A 20,448-nucleotide genomic window follows, 5' to 3' on the forward strand; every position below is an offset into this window, starting at 1 on the left:
CTGCCCCCCCCCCCCCACCAGGCCCCTCTGCCCCCCACCAGGCCTTACTGCCCCCCCCACACCAGGCCCCTCTGCCCCCCACCAGGCCTTACTGCCCCCCCAACCAGGCCCCTCTGCCCCCCCCCCACACCAGGCCCCTCTGCCCCCCACCCCAGGCCCCTCTGCCACCCCCCCACACCAGGCCCCTCTGCCCCCCACCCCAAACCAGGACTTACTGCGTCCCCCCCCCAACCAGGCCCCGCTGACCCCCCCCCCCCCCAACCAGCTGCTGCCTGGAATGAACTCACCCCCCCCGCCCCCCAGGAGAACCCCAGGCTGCTACATGTACCCCAAGGCCTGCCCCATTAACTGCTGGTGACCCCCCAGTCTGTGCCCCCAGTGACATCCCTCAGCTATTCAGTGTTACTTTGTAACTTCAGTACTCATAACCCCACCGATACTACACACACATACTTCCCCCTCCCCAATACTCCGCTAGACACAAGTACCCCTGACCCCCCAGAACTCCCCCTAAATACACTCCTTTAGCTGCTCGCCGTTACTTGAACACTCTACCCCTCCACCTCTTCCATTGCAGCCCCGTCCAGAGACAGCCCTCTGCTCTCGGGGTCCTGTTGTCTCTCTTCCTGGGGGCCCCTCGCGGGATGGCAGACCGACCACCCGGGGACTAGCGGCCGCCTGGGCCCGGCTTGCGCTCTGGACTGCCTCGCTGCTTCTGGATCAGACTCTTGCACTCTCACCGTGTCTGAACTTTCTGTGGACATCATGGATCTGGACGATTTTGTGCCCCCTCCAGAGTGCCCTGTCTTCGAGCCCACCTGGGAGGAGTTCGCAGACCCCTTGGGTTACATCGCCAAGATCAGACCCATCGCTGAGAAGTCCGGGATCTGCAAGATCCGGCCACCTGTGGTTAGTATACCTCCTCTGCATAACGTGGAGTCAGCGGGCACTGCTGCCTTCTGCACCACTCCTGTGTGTTGGAACCTCTTATCTTGGAAGGTATCATTCGTTTTCTGGCCTACGTTTCTCCAACAGGATTTTACACCAACAGTCTCTCTGATAGCTTTGCCTGTTCCAGTACGGGGCGGTTGGAGTCAGAGAGAGTTACACATTTCACATACTTTATTGCGTGGATGGATACATATTCCTTAAATTGTACAAGTTCACACCAAAATTGGGCACTAATCCTGTATAGCTTTCATAGAAATGTTAAGCCACAGCCATGCTACACACATTAACTGTTCAAGGTTATATCCATACTCAGACCGCTGCTCTCCAGGGTATTTAGTACCCTTCTTTCCATGGTTCACCTGCATCCTTTGTTCTCTCTTTTGCCCTGTAAATTATCACGATTCTTCATGCGTTATGACCACCTCCTCTGTTTATCATAGTTTCACAATGCAGTGGAAGGCTGCTGGCCACACTTATCTTAAGATCCTAAGATGTGATTCTTGGAGAATGTATAAAACGTGCTAACGTGGACAGGGAGAGGGGCCTAGGATAAACCTTGCTAATGCTTGATGAAGGAAGCCTCTATATTTCTTAGCAGTGGCTTTCTATAGAAGCAACCACATTCGAAAAGAATTGCGATGCAACAGCTGGGGTGGAGGCACAATTTGTTAGGGTGGAGGCCAGGATAGGAACGTAGAAGGTGGAGTGTGCTGATGCGGACCCCATGTTAAGTTCGAAGGTGGACCTTCTGGCGTGGATGCTGTTTCTAAGGACACAAGGTAGTGTGGAGGTCATGCTACCAGCATTGGTATCTGAGTATATGGAGCTCACATGGATGGAAGTGGACTATGCTGAGACCAGCGCTAGTGTCGCAGACGAGGTGGATGTTCTCTGCTGCTAACAAACAGTGATTGGCGGAGGCTATACTAGTGAAAGGGTGGTATTTTTGGGTGGCGGCTATTCTAGTCATGTGAGGTAGGGCAGCCTGTTATGTGAGGACAAAGAGCCTGTTGGGAGCACATGTGGAATATGTCAGTATTGAGGCTTTAATTGTAAGGCATTGCTGAGAAGGCCACCGTCGTAGTAGCAATGGACTGCAGTCTGTTGAAATGAAGACCATCCTAGTTTCGACACTTTTGGAATGTGGTGATGTGTAGAGAAGCCCATTAACAGAAGACGGATATGCTGCTGTAGGGACGCTGTGTGATGGAAGGTGTGCATTATTTAGATATTGGGTAAAGTGGGAGGTGGACTGTATTGGTGTCAAAATCATGTGAGTAACCCGAAATGCCAGTAAGAGAGCAAACCAGTAATATTGTAGGTGAAATCCGGTGGTGTGAAGCGCATTCAAGTAACGTGGAAGTAGTCTGCTGAGATGTTAACCTATGCTAGTACCTTAGAGGGTAGGAGAGTTGACGTTTGGGATGAGGCTATCCCAGGCAAATAGGTAGGTGGATATGGTGGGCTGGAAAGGTGTTAGAAATGTTGAAAGTGAATTGTGCCTTATAATGCGGGGCAGTTGAAGCCAACCCCGATTACAAATTACACACTGCACACATGGGTGGATATTCCTAAAATGGAGTACATCAACACACTTGGGTTGTAAACCGAGCTAATTTAAAAAAAAAAAAAAAAAAAAAAGACTGGAACATGGATCTTATTAGGTGTATGGCATTGGTGTCTGTGTAGGTGCGGTGATCCTTGACTGAAGTGTGATGTTTCTGGGCTAGATAATTTGTCTTACAGGAAGAGTGATTGGGTGGGAGTTGATATGCCATGCTAGTATCACGGGAAGGTGGATATTCTGAGACTCAATCCATGTTGATATCACTGGAAGTGGAATATTACTGGACAGAGGCGATGCAAGTATCGTGGAAAATGTGATGATCCTAGACTGGCTAATTGGAGTATTACTCAAAGTGTGATCAAATGGGATTGATGCTATGCTAGTATGGCATTGGGTTATTCTGGGATGAGCGCCATGCTAGGATCACAGGAAGTGGGCTATTCTGGGAAGGATGCCATGCTACTATCACTGGACATGAGTAATTCTGAGGTGGATGCCACGCTGGCATCACAGGAAGTGGGTTGTTCTGGGACGGATGCCACGCTTGCATCACAGGAAGTGGGTTGTTCTGGGACGGATGCCACGCTGGCATCACAGGAAGTGGGTTGTACTGGGACGGATGCCATGCTAATTATTATTATTATTAATGGTTTATAAAGCTCATCACTACCTAAGCAAGTGTGCCCCTGACTTGCCCTGGGCACACTGATTCCCAGCTGGAGACTGGCTATTCCAGTACTAACACGAGTAGTTGTTGTTGTGGGACTTTTCTTTGGACAGGCCTTGTCTCCATGCTGTCTACAGTTTTGACACCGGGCCTACTTGGGATCAAAGTTTTTACCGTTATACCCATTTGTGGACTGTGAAGAGGCCAGGGGCCCACCCTCCTGAGCAAGGTTTTGGGGCCCTATAGAAGACTCTACTTTTGTCCTTGGATGTCTCACCACCCTTCCCCTGGGGAGGCTTTGTGACCCCTTTCTTTTGGTCACCCCCTGTGGAAGTCTTGGTCACTCTAGTCTTGACCCAGTGGTCCGCCTTCTTTCCCAATTCTTGAGGCGAAATTGGAACTAGGTCTACCAGATGCTGATGCAGTTTTTCATTGAAGCAATTACTTAACAGATGTTCTTTCATAAACAAATTATACAGCCCATCATCATTTACACCACTGCCATTAATCCAACCATCTAGTGTTTTGATTGAGAAGTCTGGCTCGAGGATTTTAGAGCCCCCCTGAACCTAATCCTGTACTCCTTAGTTGAGCAAGGCCTCAATCAGGGTAGCCTTCATGAGGTCATAGGATTCTGCATCTTTACCAGAGAGTGTGAATAGTCTATCCCTACACTTTCCAGTGAACATTTCCTAAAGGAGAGCTTACCAGTGAGATGATCTTACTTTTCTGGTCGCCCAAGCCCTCTCAAAAGCTGTGAACCACTTGGTGATGTCATCACCATCTTCATATTTATTTACAATCCCTTTGGGGATTTTTAGGATGTCAGTATTCTCTCTGACCCTAGTTAAGTTGCTGCCGCCAATAACAGGACTTAATCCCATCTCTTTTCTTTCCCTTTCTATGGCTAGGAGCTGCTTCTCCAAAGCCAATCTCCTGGCCGTCCTGGCTAACTGGAGGTCCTCTTCATTGGGGCTGTCCTCAATGCTTCTAGAGGCACTGGTCTCCCCTGTGGAAGAACCAGGTTCTCGGACTATGATTTGTGGAGTCAGAGTTCTGGGAACCCTGTTCATCCTAATTAGGACAGGAGAGGAGGGAGTTCTTCCTCCTGTTCACTAGTTTTTCCCGTCTGAAGGAGTATCCTCCAACTCAGAGGAGTGGTCCCTTGTGAACTCTGCCAAGAGCTCCTGGTGCTTTGCCTTGGTAGGGTTGGACCCATTCTTTATCTTTTTTGTTTTGCAAAGAGACCTTAACTCTGACATCCCTAGATGCAGGTAAGGTGTGAGGTTGAGTTCCATCACTGTCTCATCTGTGTGACTCATTATCACTCTAAAAGTTGGGGTTACTTTTTAAGAATCTAAAAACGACTTCTAGAACTTAAATCCTAACTTTTACAAACTTTTAAACTCTAAAAGAAATGCTAACAGGGACTTACACAAGGCCCTAGCAGGACTTTTACAAATTTAGAAAAATAGTCAAATTGCAAAAATTAATTTCTAAACGCCAAAAATTGTCATTAGTCGTGTGATCAGGTATTGGCTGCGTAGTCCAGCAAATGCAAAGTCTTAGACCCCACTGCTGATTCACCAATGTAGGAAGTTGGCTCTGTATATACTGTCTCAAAGTGAGTGAAAGTGTGCACAGAGTCCAAGGGTTCCCCTTAGAGGTTGATAGTGGCACAATTCGATAATACTAATGCTCTATTTTGTGGTAATGTGGTTGAGCAGTAGGCTTATCAGAGGGTAGTGTTAAGCCCTTGTTGTACATACACAGGCAATAAATGAGGAACACACACCCAAAGACTTAACTCCAGGCCAATAGGTTTTGATATAGAAAAATGTATTTTCTTTATTTTTAGAACCACAAGAATCAAATTTGAGATAAGTACATCAAATACAAGGTACTTTACACAGGTAAGTATAGAACTCTGATTTAAAACGGTTGTACATACAGTTTTTTTGGTTAAAATGGACACAGTTAAAAAATCAACAGTTCCTGGGGGAGGTAAGTTTTGGTTAGTTTCTCGGGTAAGTAAAGCACTTACACAAGTCAGTCCCCTGGGCACAGGCAGCCCACCGTTGGGGGTTCAAGGCAAAGCCACAGCGACACAGGCCCGGTCTTGTGCAGAGGTCAAAGGAGGGCCCAAAACACATAGGTGCCTATGGAGAACAGGGGTGCCCCAGTTCCAGTCTGCTAGCAGGTACCTGCGTTCTCGGGGAGCAGACCAGGGGGTTGGGGTTTTGTAGTGCCCTGGGGTGGGGGGGAGACACACACAAGCACACCCTCAGCGGCACAGGGGCGGCCGGGTGCAGTGTGCAAAGTAGGCATCAGGTTTGCTATTGAAAACAATGGAGGGACCCGGGGGTTACTCTGGCGATGCAGGGGGGCTTCTTGGGCCAATCACAGATTGGGCTAGGATGAGGGCCGCCTACTGGTCACTCCTGCACTGGTAGGTAGTTCCACTAGGTCCTGGGGGCTGCGGGTGCTGTGCTTGGTCCAGTGGTGGCTTCCTTTACCAGGCAGTCTTGGTCTGGGGCCCTCTGGATCCTCTATGCAGGCGTCGCCTTCGGGGGTGCAGAAAGGTTGATTCTGGGTATCCACGTCGTTGGAGTCGCCTGGGAGTCCTCTCTGCAGTGTTGGATTCTCCAAACTCGACCTGGGGGCATCGGGTGCAAAGTGCGAAGTCTCACGCTTCTGGCAGGAAATTAGTCTCTTTAAAAGTTGCTTCATTGTTGCAGTTTCCGAACAGTGCTGCTGTTCTCGGGAGGTTCTTGGTCATTTGGATGCAGGACAGTCCTCCGAGTCCTCAGAGGTCGCTAGTACCACTTGATGCGTTGCTGTGCAGGTTCTTTGAATCTGGAGACAGGCTGGTAGGGCTGGGGCCAAGTCAGTTGGTGTCTCCGTCATCTCTGCGGGGCTTTCAGGTCAGCATTCCTTCTTCTTGTTGTAGGTTGCAGGAATCTGATTTCCTGGGCTCATGGTCGCTACTAAATTTAGGGGGGGGGGGGGATTTAGGTCTGGGGGGTAGTAGCCAATCGCTACTGTCCTTCAGGGTGGCTACACCCTCCTCGTGCCTCCTCCCTGGGGGGAGTGGGGGCACGTCCCTATTCCTATTGGGGGAATCTTCCAAAATCAAGATGGAGCATTTCCAAAGGCAGGGGGGGTCACCTCTGCTCAGGGCACCTTAGGGGCTGTCCTGGCTGATGGGTGACTCCTTGTTTTCCTCATTATCTCCTCTGGACTTGCTGCCAAAAGTGGGGGCTGTGTACAGAGGGGCAGGCATCTCCACTAGCTGGGATGCCCTGGGGTGCTGAAACAGCGGGCATGAGCCTTTGAGGCTCACCACCAGGTGTTACAGTTCCTGCAGGGGGAGGCGAGGCGCACCACCACCCAGAGCAGGCTTTGTTCCTGGCCACAGAGTGACAAAGGCACTCGCCCCATGTGGCCAGAAACTCGTCTGGTTGTGGCAGGCTGCTAGGAACTGGTCAGCCTAACACTAGGAGTCGGACTGGCATGCAGGGGGCATCTCTAAGATGCTCTCTGTGTGCATTTTGCAATAAATCCCACACTGGCATCAGTGTGCATTTATTGTGCTGAGATGTTTGATACCAAACTTCCCAGATTTCAGTGTAGACATTATGGAACTGTGGAGTTTGTAATTGACAGACTCCCAGACCATATACTCTTTATGGCTACCCTGCACTAACAATGTCTAAGGTTTGGCTTAGACACTGTAGAGTCCTAGTGCTCATGCAACTATGCCCTCACCTGTGGTATAGTGCACCCTGCCTTCGGGCTGTAAGGCCTGCTAGAGAGGTGACTTACCTATGCCATAGGCAGTTGGTTGAGGGCATGGCACCCTGAGGGTAGTGCCATGTAGACTTAGTCATTTTCTCCCCACCAGCACCCACAAGCTGTGAGGCAGTGTGCATGTGCTGAGTGAGGAGTCCCCAGGGCGGCATAATACATGCTGCAGCCGTTAGGGACCTTCCCTGGCCACAGGCCCTTGGTACCAGGGGTACCAAATACAAGGGACTTATCTGTGTGCCAGGGCTGTGCCAATTGTGGGAACAAAGGTACAGTTTAAGGAGGAACACTGGTGCTGGGGCCTGGTTAGCAGGGTCCCAGCACACTTTCAGTCATAACTGGCATCAACAAAAGGCAAAAAGTTGGGGGGTAACCATGCCAAGGGAGGCATTTTCCACCGGAGAATAACCCTATCTCACTGGCTGCGTTTTTGGATGAGGCCCTTCTGCCCTTGCAAAACCCCTGTACAAATTGTGGAATTAAATGAACCTTCTCGGCTAGAGGAAATATGCATAGCAATATCTCAACTGGCCAGAAACAAGGCACCCTGTGCCGACGGCTCACCTGTAGAATATTATGCCATGTATTCGGCGGCCCTTACTCAACTCTTGCTGGAAGTGTACTAAAAGGTGTGGTCATGTGGCGATCTTACAAGCTTGCAAAGGGACACATTGATTATAGTCCTAAAACCGGACGTGACCCCACAGATGTGGGCTCCTATTGACTGATGTGACGCCTCAATATTGATTGTAAGATACTGGGCAAGATTCTTCCAAGCAGGCTTCTTCCCCTGATCACATCATTAGTTCACGTAGATCAATCCGGATTTATACCAGGACATAGCAGTTTCCTGAACATCAGGTGATTCTTACACATACTGCACAACACTCCACCGCTGGCACATGATTGGGTTGCAGTCTCGTTAGATATTGGGAAAGCGTTCAATACGCTAAGCTGGGAATTCTTATTTGCGACCTTAAGCCACATGGGATTTGGTCCTGGCTTTCTCAAATGGCTTCGCATCTTATACAACAAACCGATTGCTAGAGTGAGGACAGGTCTACAGAGTCCCAGCTGAATTACGAGTTGTCTGGAGGCTGATGGGCAGGATAAAGTTGGGGCTGGTGCTGGTGCTGATTAGAACGGCCCCATCCTGGCGACACCCTGAGTTTCCTACAACGCTTGTTGTTAGAAAGTGACATATTCGCACGGGTCCCAGCCCCTGAACGTATCGACAAACGTGCAATTAATCATGTAACAGGGTTGATGGCCAAGGAGGTAACAATACTGACACAAGGAGAGACAAAGGGAACGCGCTTACCAATGTTAACAAAGGATTTTTGAAAGGCAAGCCCGTGAACGAGTGATAGAGATGGGTGTCTGATGGACGTGGAGAAAATCCCACAGATAGATTACAACATGTCTGAGCGCTTGGGCACTTGACCTAAAAAGGAGGGACAAAGAAGCATGACTGACCACTAGCAAGGAAGGATTTTTAAGTGACACTGAAATGAGCTTATAAAATGGCTTATAGCTACTTAAGTATGCAAGCGACCATACGCTTGCGCTCAACCTAAAAAGGGACTGCTGCTTGATCAGACTGTAACAAGGGTATAGGCTGATCAGACTGTTTAGACATCAGATTCAAGAATATCAGGTCCAACAAATATCCTGCTACATGAGTGGGAGCCTTATTTCTGAGAGGATCTTCCAGCATTGAATATCAAGCTAACAAGAGGAGGCAGTTCTTCAATTCAGATTTTTTTAAATAGATATTAAGATACCTGTACTTTGTAGCAGATGATTGGACATGGACTACAGTGAATAATTGAGGAAGTAGGACATTCTCTTGCCATGGTTTTACTACTTCGAGAAGTACTGCAGACTGATTCTCTTAACAGCATCCTCTCTCTCTTGGAGTAGGATGATCGGCTACATAACCCATGGTCTCGTTCTCATGGTATAGAGGATTATATGATTGGCCTCTGGTGCACAATAGTGCTGCTGATACACAAAAGGAAAAGCCTCAGAGCAACAGCAAGCTGCAGGATAAGTATTAGAGCCAGAAGGTGACGCTGATTAGATGACCTAACTTCCCTGGTAATGATGCATAGGGCACTCAAAGACAAATGGACTGGACTGTTCAGGATTTTGAAGATCAATACAACCCCCTTGTTTGATGAGGGGACTGGCTGTGAAACCCCCTGTGTTTTTTTATTTTTTTATTGTGTAAACAGGTTGAGGGCACACCTTTTTTTCTATGGAGATGGTTGCTGTTTTGGTAGCTGGTGAAAAATATAATGAACCCCCTCCTTGAATTTTTACAGTGATGGTGCCTCATTTGAGAGAGCATCTCTCTTGGAATCTGACATCTCCATAGCAAGAATGCCTGGCCATCCTAAGACAGTTCTCAGGCTTGGATCGAGGTTAAGGTGACCTGCATCTCAAGGTGTCTGAGACATCCAGCCGTCCATAGCTAAGTAAGGTACAATGGAGTGGAGGTTTTGAGGGCCTCCCAGTGTCTACCTAGGGTAGAGGAGCCTCTAGACTAGCTAGGTGGATCGAGATTTTGAGCACTTTTGATTTGACCATTCACTACTGTCAGATCATGCTTATCCCTAGAGAAAAGGAGTAAATGGCATTTGGAGCTCTTATGGGCCTGTACCAACTCAGAACTACCCTCCTTTTTGCTAAACAGTGGCTTAGCTACTGTTAGATTTTTTTTTTTTTTTTTTTTTTTTTTTTTTTTGCAAACAGTTTTGTCGTAGCGGACTGCAGGCACTATAGAGATAAAAGTTGATGCTACACCAGTGTTGGGACAGAGTTGCATGACATTTATCCAGAAGTGACGGAACTCCGTGCGTTGAAGGTGTAGTTGGACTTTCAAAGGAGTGGTCAGTGGGGTATTGACCCAGGAGTCACAGCTTGTGATACTGCTAGTTCTCTTGGCCGGTCAGCCTCGAAGATCTACAACAACACATCTTTCTGTCAGGCTTATCTAGGGATTGGCTAATGGAAGTTAGGTGGCTCGAATAGAAGACCAGCACTGGCCCAATATCTCACTCTGCTTGGCATTAAGGAAACCACAGAGATGGCGTATTCAGTTTCTATGAAAGGAGTACATTTAGGTTAAACATCAAAGTGGGGGGAAAAAGGGGCCCGACGAGAGGAAAATCTTCAGAAATAGACATTTATTTCTCATTGTTCTATGTACCCAACAGACCCAACATCTGTACGTTTGTGGAGTTTTTACAACTTTAAACACGCATTGTGTGCCAAGTGGGTAGCTTATTTGAATGCCTGCTAAAGGGTTGCTGCTTTTAATGTCTTGCATCAGACAAAACCTTTAGTTTTTACTACAATTACATGTATAATATACTTACAGGGGCTTTCAGCCATCCGGTTTCATCCAGTGGTCTGTTGTTCGCATATTTCTTCCGTGCACTATAGCATAGAGTGTGATGCAGGGGGCCAAACTACCTCAACCATTGGTTACCTTCGGTGTGGGTGACAGTCTTCTGCCCTCTCACAGTTAGTTCATCCACACACACAATACCCTGAGTGTCAGATTACTGTGCCAGTGTGTACTTTTTGAGACCAACATTTTTTGCAATTGGCCATTTGTGTGTATCTTTTTTTTAATTTTTTTATTTTATTTTTTTAAACGAAGACCCAGGAGGCTACCCAAAAACTCTTTTTTTTGTGAAAATAAAACAAGCACTGTAAAATGTCAAGACTGGTAACCAATGTCAGACACAATGGCTTTGCCAAAGCGCTTTTAATGAAAGCTTTTTTTCATCACAGGTTAGCCATCCATGGTCAGAATGATTCATAGCTCTCACTTCAGCGGCAGCTCACCATAAGATGACTGTGTGAGGGGAGAACTGGTTGTGGTATATAGTGTGGGCGGGAATAGCCTCAAGCATCTTGTGACGTTGTGCACCATCTCCTTTTACATTTGTTCCATAGGCTTCTTTTTACCTATACACGGGTGGGAGACTGCCTTCCTGCTCTCCCTGGACACATCTATGCAGTAGGTCCTAACTTGGCCCCCAGTGTCTTCAAAGTATGTGAAGTGTATGAAAGTGCTTTAGTATGTGAGAGGTGGGTACTTGAAGTTGCAGTGGCCACTGATAATGATACATTTGTAGAATAGTCGGTGTTAATGGTATCAACTTCTTCCTTGCTGTCCCTGTGTCCTCTCGTTCTCCCCTTGCCTCCATCATGTGCTCTCTTCCCCACTTCCTAAGCTCTTATCTGTGTGATGAGCTTTTGGACTTTTCCCTACATTGGAAATGTTACGCATGCACCTTGTATATAGTTGGTCGCTGTACGTTTGGTACTTTCTCTTCTTGGTTTTGTCCATTGCTTTACTTCTGACTTTGAGTTTTGTAGAAAGGATGAAACCACTGATTTTCACTTGATCATTTTACCTTACTGGCCGAACCTGGTATTTTTACCTGGGCTCTTGTGAGTTTTTATACAGCACTCATTACCACAGCATGCTGCCTTGTTGCTCAGGTGTTAAGTGAAGTTGGGCCCTGTAGATTGGTTTAAAGGATGACTCTTGACACGTGATGAATGACGCTTTTCTATAGGATTTGCCCTGTTCGGAGTTGGCGGTCTGTGTAGGATTGTTATGGCGAGTTAACAGGTCTCCTGTGTCTGATTAAGATAGTCTTCGGAAGGGGTGTGGAATTTAATTTAAAAAAAATCTACTTGTCCCTTCGGTGCCTTGTAAAGCGGCGGCAAATTATGACAGCAATCTTACTATATAAGAGCACTGATAACCTCTTTGATTATGCCAGGGCTCCTGTATGTAGTAGGTTTCAATTATAGCAATTCTGGTATTTTGCCACCTTTCCACAAATCTACATATTAAGGCTGGCGGTAGCAGTAAGCAATAGTTCCAGGGTTAGAATGCCCTTTTGAGTCTGCACAAACCTACTAACTTGCATGTTTTAAGGGATTTTGCCAGCTTTTCTCTAATCTTTTCCCATGCTCAGGCTGGGAAATTTACTCCTGACGAGCATAAGTAAAACTTCTTCCAGGTTTGTGATATGTGGTCAGAGGGAACGTGAACTTGTAAATACTCAACAAATGTTCACATGAGCAAATCCACACAAGCATATTTGTTTGTGCTAAAATACACTTCACAATGCAAAGACGTTTACCTTGGGTGCTCTTTTCTGACTTTCTTTAAGAATTGGGCCCCTAATTAGGTCTGGTGCTAACCAAGACCTTTTTGTTTGTTTTTACTAAAATTCTATCACCCTCTCTCCATCTGTTGGCTTCACTGTGAATGATTGCATCCTGCCCTTTCATGAGGAACTTATCGCCACACAGTAGTTCTGTTTAGTGCCAGGAACTACTGTGGCAACGTGTGCTTTTTGACACCCAAACATTTTTTTTTTTGGGACAATTTTGTGTTACAGCACGAAGGGCCTGGCAGCTCGCAACACATTAGTTTTACAGAAACCATGTGAAAACAAGGCACACGTTGCCGAAACAAGACTGAGCACCAGTGTTAGACTTATTGACTTTCCCAATGCTTGTTTATTTTCATGTTTGCCATAATCTTTTTGATACTGGTTACACTGATTTTTTTTATTTTTTATTTTTTTTGGAACTACTGGCATGTATTAACATTTACTAAACGATGCTTCAAAGAAAGGGTACCTACAAGTTCACAGTAATTTAGCAAAACATTTTTTCTGTGAACATTTGATAAGCGTATTCTGGGAGCGTTACACGTAGCCTCATATTAAACTTTGCAAACTTGTGAATACAATTTATTTTTGTACTGGAATCACTGTCCAAACTTATAAAAATTTTTGGAGGGCTCACCCTTATAATGAAGACTTTGCATTAATGAACCGTAAATACGGACATCCTTAACGTTTGGACACAAATAGGACCTTAACTGCAGACAATGCCCTTCCCAGAGCCATAAGGTGGCATTGTAAACTGGCAGCCAAAGGGCTTGTGCTGCAGGGGGTTGGGCCTACTTGTCCCAAGGAAAAAATAAACAAACTTTACGTCCTTGAATCCAATTTATGTTCTGGACGTCGGCAATAGTAATTCCACACCCCTGCTCCAAGCAGCATCCTTTGTAGAATCCAGAGTAGTTTAAGTTGCAGCCCATACTGATGTGCTTCCTCTGTTTGGACTACTGTTCTGGAATCGGAGCTTGAATAAAAAGGTGCTTCTGTTGATGATAGTAAAGACAATTTGCAGGGCACCGTGAACTGTGCATGAGCCCCCAGTGCTGAAACTTGCCAATTTAAAGGAAGTATTTTTTTTTCTGAAGGATAATTTGGGCATTTATTAATCAAAGTGGTTCAGTTTGTGGTGCCACTTGTTAAAGTTCTATCTGTTTTAGTTATCAGGTTTGTTTCCGATTACATTGAGAGATTTTATCTAGGTCCTTGAATGTCTTTCCAGTCTGTATTGTAGTGGCTTGCCAATAAGAAGAAAATACCATTCCTATAGAGGCAGTGTTTTTTCGTTTTAGTTGCACATTAGAGCTCAGTTGATGGGGTTTGTAGATCTCTGGTTTTGTGCAGTGGTGGTTCTCGCATCTAGAGACTCTAGCAAAAGCGAACTCTTGGCCAACGATCTCCTTCTGCACCACTGGATCAGTGCTGCACTCCTCTTGGAGCACAGTTTAGTTCCCAATGCTTGTTCTAGCGCTGTATATTTATAAACTCAAAAGGATCGCCTTTCAGGGCAGTGCCACGTTTCCATGTCAGAATACATGAACCATTTGTGCTACATGAATAACTTTTGTGGAAAGTTAATAAAGCTTATTTAGCAAATCTACAAAATGAAAACGGTGGCAGCAACTTCGATGGCACTGAACTGCTGGGCTTTAAAAAGGCACTGAGGTACCAGGGACAGAACCACTTTCTTCAGCACAAGGTGCTTCTGCATCGGTGGACCTTGATGGTGGCATCAAGACTAAAGTTGGGTATAATAAGCCCTGAACAAATACTCTTTAAAAATTGAATGGCTGCTTCACACCAAACAAACCCTAAAGAGATTGGTTGAGTGGCCTCTTTGGTCAGGCAGGGTCTGGTGAACAAACCCAGTATCAACAGTCAAGACTTATGGAGGGAATATACTATCTCTTTCCCCAAGACAGTTTTTTGTTGTTGTCCTATCTGGAAACTAAGTCTTCCAGAATTTTTGAATGATTTATGGGCCGACCTCCACATTGAATTAAGACTAGGACCTCCGCTGGTTTTAAAGTGCTGAAGTGGTCCACCAGTGTAAGGAAATGCCTCCTTGGCATGGTTGCCCCCTGACTTTTTGCCTTTGCTGATGCTATGTTTACAATTGAAAGTGTGCTGAGGCCTGCTAACCAGGCCCCAGCACCAGTGTTCTTTCCCTAACCTGTACTTTTGTATCCACAATTGGCAGACCCTGGCATCCAGATAAGTCCCTTGTAACTGGTACTTCTAGTACCAAGGGCCCTGATGCCAAGGAAGGTCTCTAAGGGCTGCAGCATGTCTTATGCCACCCTGGAGACCTCTCACTCAGCACAGACACACTGCTTGCCAGCTTGTGTGTGCTAGTGAGAACAAAACGAGTAAGTCGACATGGCACTCCCCTCAGGGTGCCATGCCAGCCTCTCACTGCCTATGCAAGTATAGGTCAGCCACCCCTCTAGCAGGCCTTACAGCCCTAAGGCAGGGTGCACTATACCATAGGTGAGGGTACCAGTGCATGAGCATGGTACCCCTACAGTGTCTAACCAAAACCTTAGACATTGTAAGTGCAGGGTAGCCATAAGAGTATATGGTCTGGGAGTCTGTTTTACACGAACTCCACAGCACCATAATGGCTACACTGAAAACTGAAGTTTGGTATCAAACCTCTCAGCACAATAAATGCACACTGATGCCAGTGTACATTTTATTGCAAAATACACCTCAGAGGGCACCTTAGAGGTGCCCCCTGAAACTTAACCGACTGTCTGTGTAGGCTGACTAGTTCCAGCAGCCTGCCACACTAGCGACATGTTGCTTGCCCCATGGGGAGAGTGCCTTTGTCACTCTGAGGCCAGTAACAAAGCCTGCACTGGGTGGAGATTTTAACACCTCCCCCAGGCAGGAGCTGTAACACCTGGCGGTGAGCCTCAAAGGCTCACCCCTTTGTCACAGCACCGCAGGACACTCCAGCTAGTGGAGTTGCCCGCCCCCTCCGGCCCCCACTTTTGGCGGCAAGGCCGGAGAAAATAATGAGAATAACAAGGAGGAGTCACTGGCCAGTCAGGACAGCCCCTAAGGTGTCCTGAGCTGAGGTGACTCTAACTTTTAGAAATCCTCCATCTTGCAGATGGAGGATTCCCCCAATAGGGTTAGGATTGTGACCCCCTCCCCTTGGGAGGAGGCACAAAGAGGGTGTACCCACCCTCAGGGCTAGTAGCCATTGGCTACTAACCCCCCAGACCTAAACACGCCCTTAAATTTAGTATTTAAGGGCTACCCTGAACCCTAGAAAATTAGATTCCTGCAACAACAAGAAGGACTGCCCAGCTGAAAACCCCTGCAGAGGAAGACCAGAAGACAACAACTGCCTTGGCTCCAGAAACTCACCGGCCTGTCTCCTGCCTTCCAAAGAACTCTGCTCCAGCGACGCCTTCCAAAGGGACCAGCGACCTCTGAATCCTCTGAGGACTGCCCTGCTTCGACGACAAGAAACTCCAGAGGACAGCGGACCTGCTCCAAAAAGACTGCAACTTTATCCAAAGGAGCAGCTTTAAAGAACCCTGCAATCTCCCCGCAAGAAGCGTGAGACTTGCAACACTGCACCCGGCGACCCCGACTCGGCTGGTGGAGAACCAACACCTCAGGGAGGACCCCCGGACTACTCTACGACTGAGTACCAAAACCTGTCCCCCCTGAGCCCCCACAGCGCCGCCTGCAGAGGGAATCCCGAGGCTTCCCCTGACCGCGACTCTCTGAAACCTAAGTCCCGACGCCTGGAAAAGACCCTGCACCCGCAGCCCCCAGGACCTGAAGGACCGGACTTTCACTGCAGAAGTGACCCCCAGGAGTCCCTCTCCCTTGCCCAAGTGGAGGTTTCCCCGAGGAAGCCCCCCCCCTTGCCTGCCTGCAGCGCTGAAGAGATCCCTTGATCTCTCATTGACTTCCATTGCGAACCCGACGCTTGTTCTAACATTGCACCCGGCCGCCCCCGCGCCGCTGAGGGTGAAATTTCTGTGTGGGCTTGTGTCCCCCCCCGGTGCCCTACAAAACCCCCCTGGTCTGCCCTCCGAAGACGCGGGTACTTACCTTCTGGCAGACTGGAACCGGGGCACCCCCTTCTCTCCATTGAAGCCTATGCGTTTTGGGCACCACTTTGAACTCTGCACCTGACCGGCCCTGAGCTGCTGGTGTGGTAACTTTGGGGTTGCTCTGAACCCCCAACGGTGGGCTACTTTGGACCAAGAATTGAACCCTGTAAGTGTCTTACTTACCTGGTAAAACTAACAAAAACTTACCTCCCCCAGGAACTGTGAAAATTGCAGTGTCCACTTTTAAAATAGCTATTTGTGAATAACTTGAAAAGTATACATGCAATTGAAATGATTCAAAGTTCCTAATGTACTTACCTGCAATACCTTTCAAACAAGATATTACATGCTAAATTTGAACCTGTGGTTCTTAAAATAAACTAAGAAAAGTTATTTTTCTATAACAAAACCTATTGGCTGGATTTGTCTCTGAGTGTGTGTACCTCATTTATTGTCTATGTGTATGTACAACAAATGCTTAACACTACTCCTTGGATAAGCCTACTGCTCGACCACACTACCACAAAATAGAGCATTAGTATTATCTCTTTTTACCACTATTTTACCTCTAAGGGGAACCCTTGGACTCTGTGCATGCTATTCCTTACTTTGAGATAGCACATACAGAGCCAACGTCCTACAACCAGTAAATATTGATCAGTACTCTGCAGTTGTGAATAACGTGGTCGAGAGACACTGAAACTATAAGGTAAAACACAAAGTGGGGGGAGTGCACTCAAATAACTAACTTTCAAAGTGTCCATCCTATTTCACTTATTCCAAATCCATTTGGATTGGACGATTCCAGGCTGCAAACATTGTCACAAGTCGTCATCATCTTCTGCACCTACTGATCTTTTACCATAGTTGCTTTATACCACGGCCAGTCATTCCTCTTATCTCTGCGCAAAGTCTATAGTTGATGCCTCGAGCGGCTAAACCCTTGAAGAATAGCGCTCTTTGCTCCTGTCACATGAGCACAGGATTGGAACTGGACCAACCATCTCATTAGCAGGTTAATCACTGTGCAATTCTGCTTATTAAGTGTGTCCACTGTAGCCCTGGTACAAAGTTCCTACATTTCATGGGCTTTCAGATTCTATGACATTATATTTCTTGTTGCCACCATACCTCTGACAAGTTATTTTGCGGCAGGAGCTGTTCCCATCTGTGTACACGATGCGGTTTCAGCCCACCTATTCCTGCCTGGTCCATCCTCTGTAGCAGATCCACATGTTCATTAGCTTAATCGTTGGGGCGTTGTTTCTGGTTGGGCTGGAGTATGCTGGTGCCACATTCAGCTACCACAAGCAGCCTCCTTCCTTTACAGTAACGGATCCATCCATACCACCACGTCTAGGGCCAAATGGATGCCATTTATTCAGGTTGCTCTTGTGATCACGGTGGTCAGAATTACTTTCTGCAGTGATGTCCATCTGAGCTGTCGGGTAGCAAGACACACCTGGCTTTTCATCCAGCTTTACTTGTTTTGCACTGCCCTACGTACACCCTTCCTTTGCTGGAAGCGTGTTGCCCTCAGCAGTATACTTAAGTTTCGGTCCATCCTTCCAGTAGCCTGTACAGTGTCCACCGTGTTGCCCTAGCCCAGCTCCTTTTCCACACGATCTGCTATATTTATAGTGCCATGAACTAAGCTTGTCTGAGTTGCTCATTTAATGTACATTTCTTAACGCCTCCTAACTTCTGGTGCCACCTCACTATTATAGTCCCTCCCAGCCCCCACCTTTCCCTAATGTCAGCTTACCTGCAGGCCCACCATCATGTGCCTGCATGTATTGCACGCTCGCTAACCTGCTATGCTATGTCTTGCATCTCTTGGGTGTTGTCCTGGTACTGAGCGGTGCTGCACCCTTGCACAGCCCAGAAGTCACTTACAGACATGAGGATAAATCTGCGAGCATATGGTGCATTTATTTACCTGTAGTGGCCACTGTATTCACTGGGATAGGGTTTTCTACATTTGTTTGCCGTATTGTTTCCAGGTTATGTTGATGATTCGCATTCTTGGGAAGAATCTTACACAGGCAAGACCTGGGTTTTGCTGCTTCCACCTTCTCAAATCTAAAGGGTCAAGAAGTGAATCTCAGTCTTTGAAATGCCCCCTGACTTTCAATCCATCTTAAATTTCAGATCATCAAGTTTTTATTGTTGCATAATTTTGATTAAACATCAGCCCTCCAATATATGCAAGAGACAGGAAACCAAGTTGTACAACAACTTACAAATCTCAGATTCTCATTTAGCTGGTGATGCGCTGATCAGTATGATTTATCGAACATGTTGACATTGATCTGTTTATGTGGTCACGGTAATGCATATGCAGGCAATATTTACCTGACGTTAGGAACTTGATGAGTTTTCTTGTTTAAAACATGGTTTTCAATGAACATCCTGAAGTAGCCAATGTATTTGAGGAGAAAATGCATCAACTTTAAAGAAGGTTAAATTGAATTAACCCTTGCCCCACGCTCTCCCTACTTCAAACGGAGACTGAGCTTCTTACAGTGTGGCCCATCTGGTTTCTAAAGACTGAGGTCATGTGTTGTGAGTCTAACAAAAGTATCCTCTCTAATGGTGCATGTGTTGGGTGAGGTGTTCCCGTACTTAACGGTAAACCAGGAATTACCTTACCATGCATGACTTATTCCATGTTTAATCACCGTTCCTCCAGAAGTTACCTCCTGTTTCACTGGTGTGCTTATTTGCTCACTTCTCATTGGGCAATAAGAGTGCTGTTGGCTCAGTTGATGCCTGAATAAAATACAAGCTGATTTAATCATGCTCTGTCTGTGTCAGTTTACCTTGTAGTCCCATTTCTTGAATAAAGGCTTTTTTACAGGGCGTCCTTTTGGTGTTAGTAGAGGTACTGAACTTCATCTGTTGTGTGCAGAGCTCGGTTTTGTCTCCAGTTTTGTAATTACTGGAGGTAATGTGTAGTGTCCAGATTGAGTGCTGATAAGCTCATTTGTGGTCCATTCTGCATCTTGGACCTGGGCCAGAGCTTCTCCTGTAGTTGCGGACGGGACACTTCAAAATGCCCTTTCATCCCTGCCCAGTCCAAAATGGCTCGACTAAACTAATAAAGTTGATAGCGAGACCCTTTTCACATACATGAGCAGGAGCCAATAACAAGCCTCATTGAAATAAAATATCCAAACAAGAAGGTGATTACTATTCTTAGACATGAGTATAAGAAGGCCATAAAAAATAGGTAAATTATAAAAGAAGAAGCCTGGAACACTCTGTATGATGCAGGCCTCCAAAATAATAATGCTTTATTCTGGAAAGTTGTAAACTCACCGTTGTTGGGAGAAAGTACACCACCAAGCATTGACATAGCTATCGTGTAAGAGGAATGGATTACCCATTTCTCAAAAATATACTGTTCGGAAAAGGCAACCCTAAATTTAGAAGACCATAGGGTTAATCCCCAGTCTATTTCTTTAAACAAGGACGCTATAAATGATAGCAAGAGTGGAAAAGCTCCAGGTCCAGGCGGAGTCCCAGCTGAGTCCAATACTGCGCTCTGGGTCCCCTTACTGACACAAGTTCTACGAGCATGCTGCACTATAGGCCTTATTCCTACGTGGGTGGAGTCCATCATAGTCCCAATATTTAAATCCTGCATGTTACAGACCAATTTCGCTTCTCGATTCCCTTGCAAAGATTGCCGGACGTATTATCTTGAATAGGTTGCGGGAGTGGATGGAAGTAAATAACATATTAATGGACACAATATGGCTTCAGATCAGGGATAGGGACGGTAGAACAGGCCTTGCATTTAGACATCTTGCGTGGCAAATATACGATGGCCAAGATAGGAAATCTATATCTTGTTTTTGTAGATCTGACCTCGGCGTTCGACTGTGTAATTCATAGTAAACTATGGTCCATTCTGTTACAAATGGGGGTAGATGAAACAACAGTCTATTTAATCAGGGAACTATATTCTGGCAGTAAAGCAAGGGTGCGACTTGGGACACGGGGAGAATGCACTACTTCCTTTGCCATAAAACAGGGGTACAACAAGGTTGCGTTGTAGCACCTCTTCTGTTCTCTCTATACATAAACAAACTAGAGTCTCTTTTTTTTTTTTTTTTTTTTTTTTTTTTTTTTTTTTTTTAGCTACAGCAT

At 46.5% G+C, this 20,448-nt stretch overlaps 1 protein-coding gene across 4 annotated transcripts in view; it reads left to right on the plus strand.

The window, feature by feature from the left end:
• Positions 1-631: 631 nt before the first annotated feature.
• The window catches only part of KDM5C (lysine demethylase 5C), a 457,813-nt gene continuing 437,996 nt past the window's right edge, over positions 632-20,448 (plus strand). For all 4 annotated transcript variants that reach the window (XM_069209299.1, XM_069209300.1, XM_069209301.1 and 1 more), the window contains exon 1: positions 632-909. In XM_069209299.1, the coding sequence (XP_069065400.1) occupies positions 766-909 (144 nt within the window). In that variant the 5' untranslated portion in view covers positions 632-765. The remainder of the gene's footprint in view (positions 910-20,448) is intronic.

The sequence above is a fragment of the Pleurodeles waltl genome, chromosome 10 (genome assembly GCF_031143425.1).
Source record: "Pleurodeles waltl isolate 20211129_DDA chromosome 10, aPleWal1.hap1.20221129, whole genome shotgun sequence".
NCBI lineage: Eukaryota > Metazoa > Chordata > Amphibia > Caudata > Salamandridae > Pleurodeles > Pleurodeles waltl.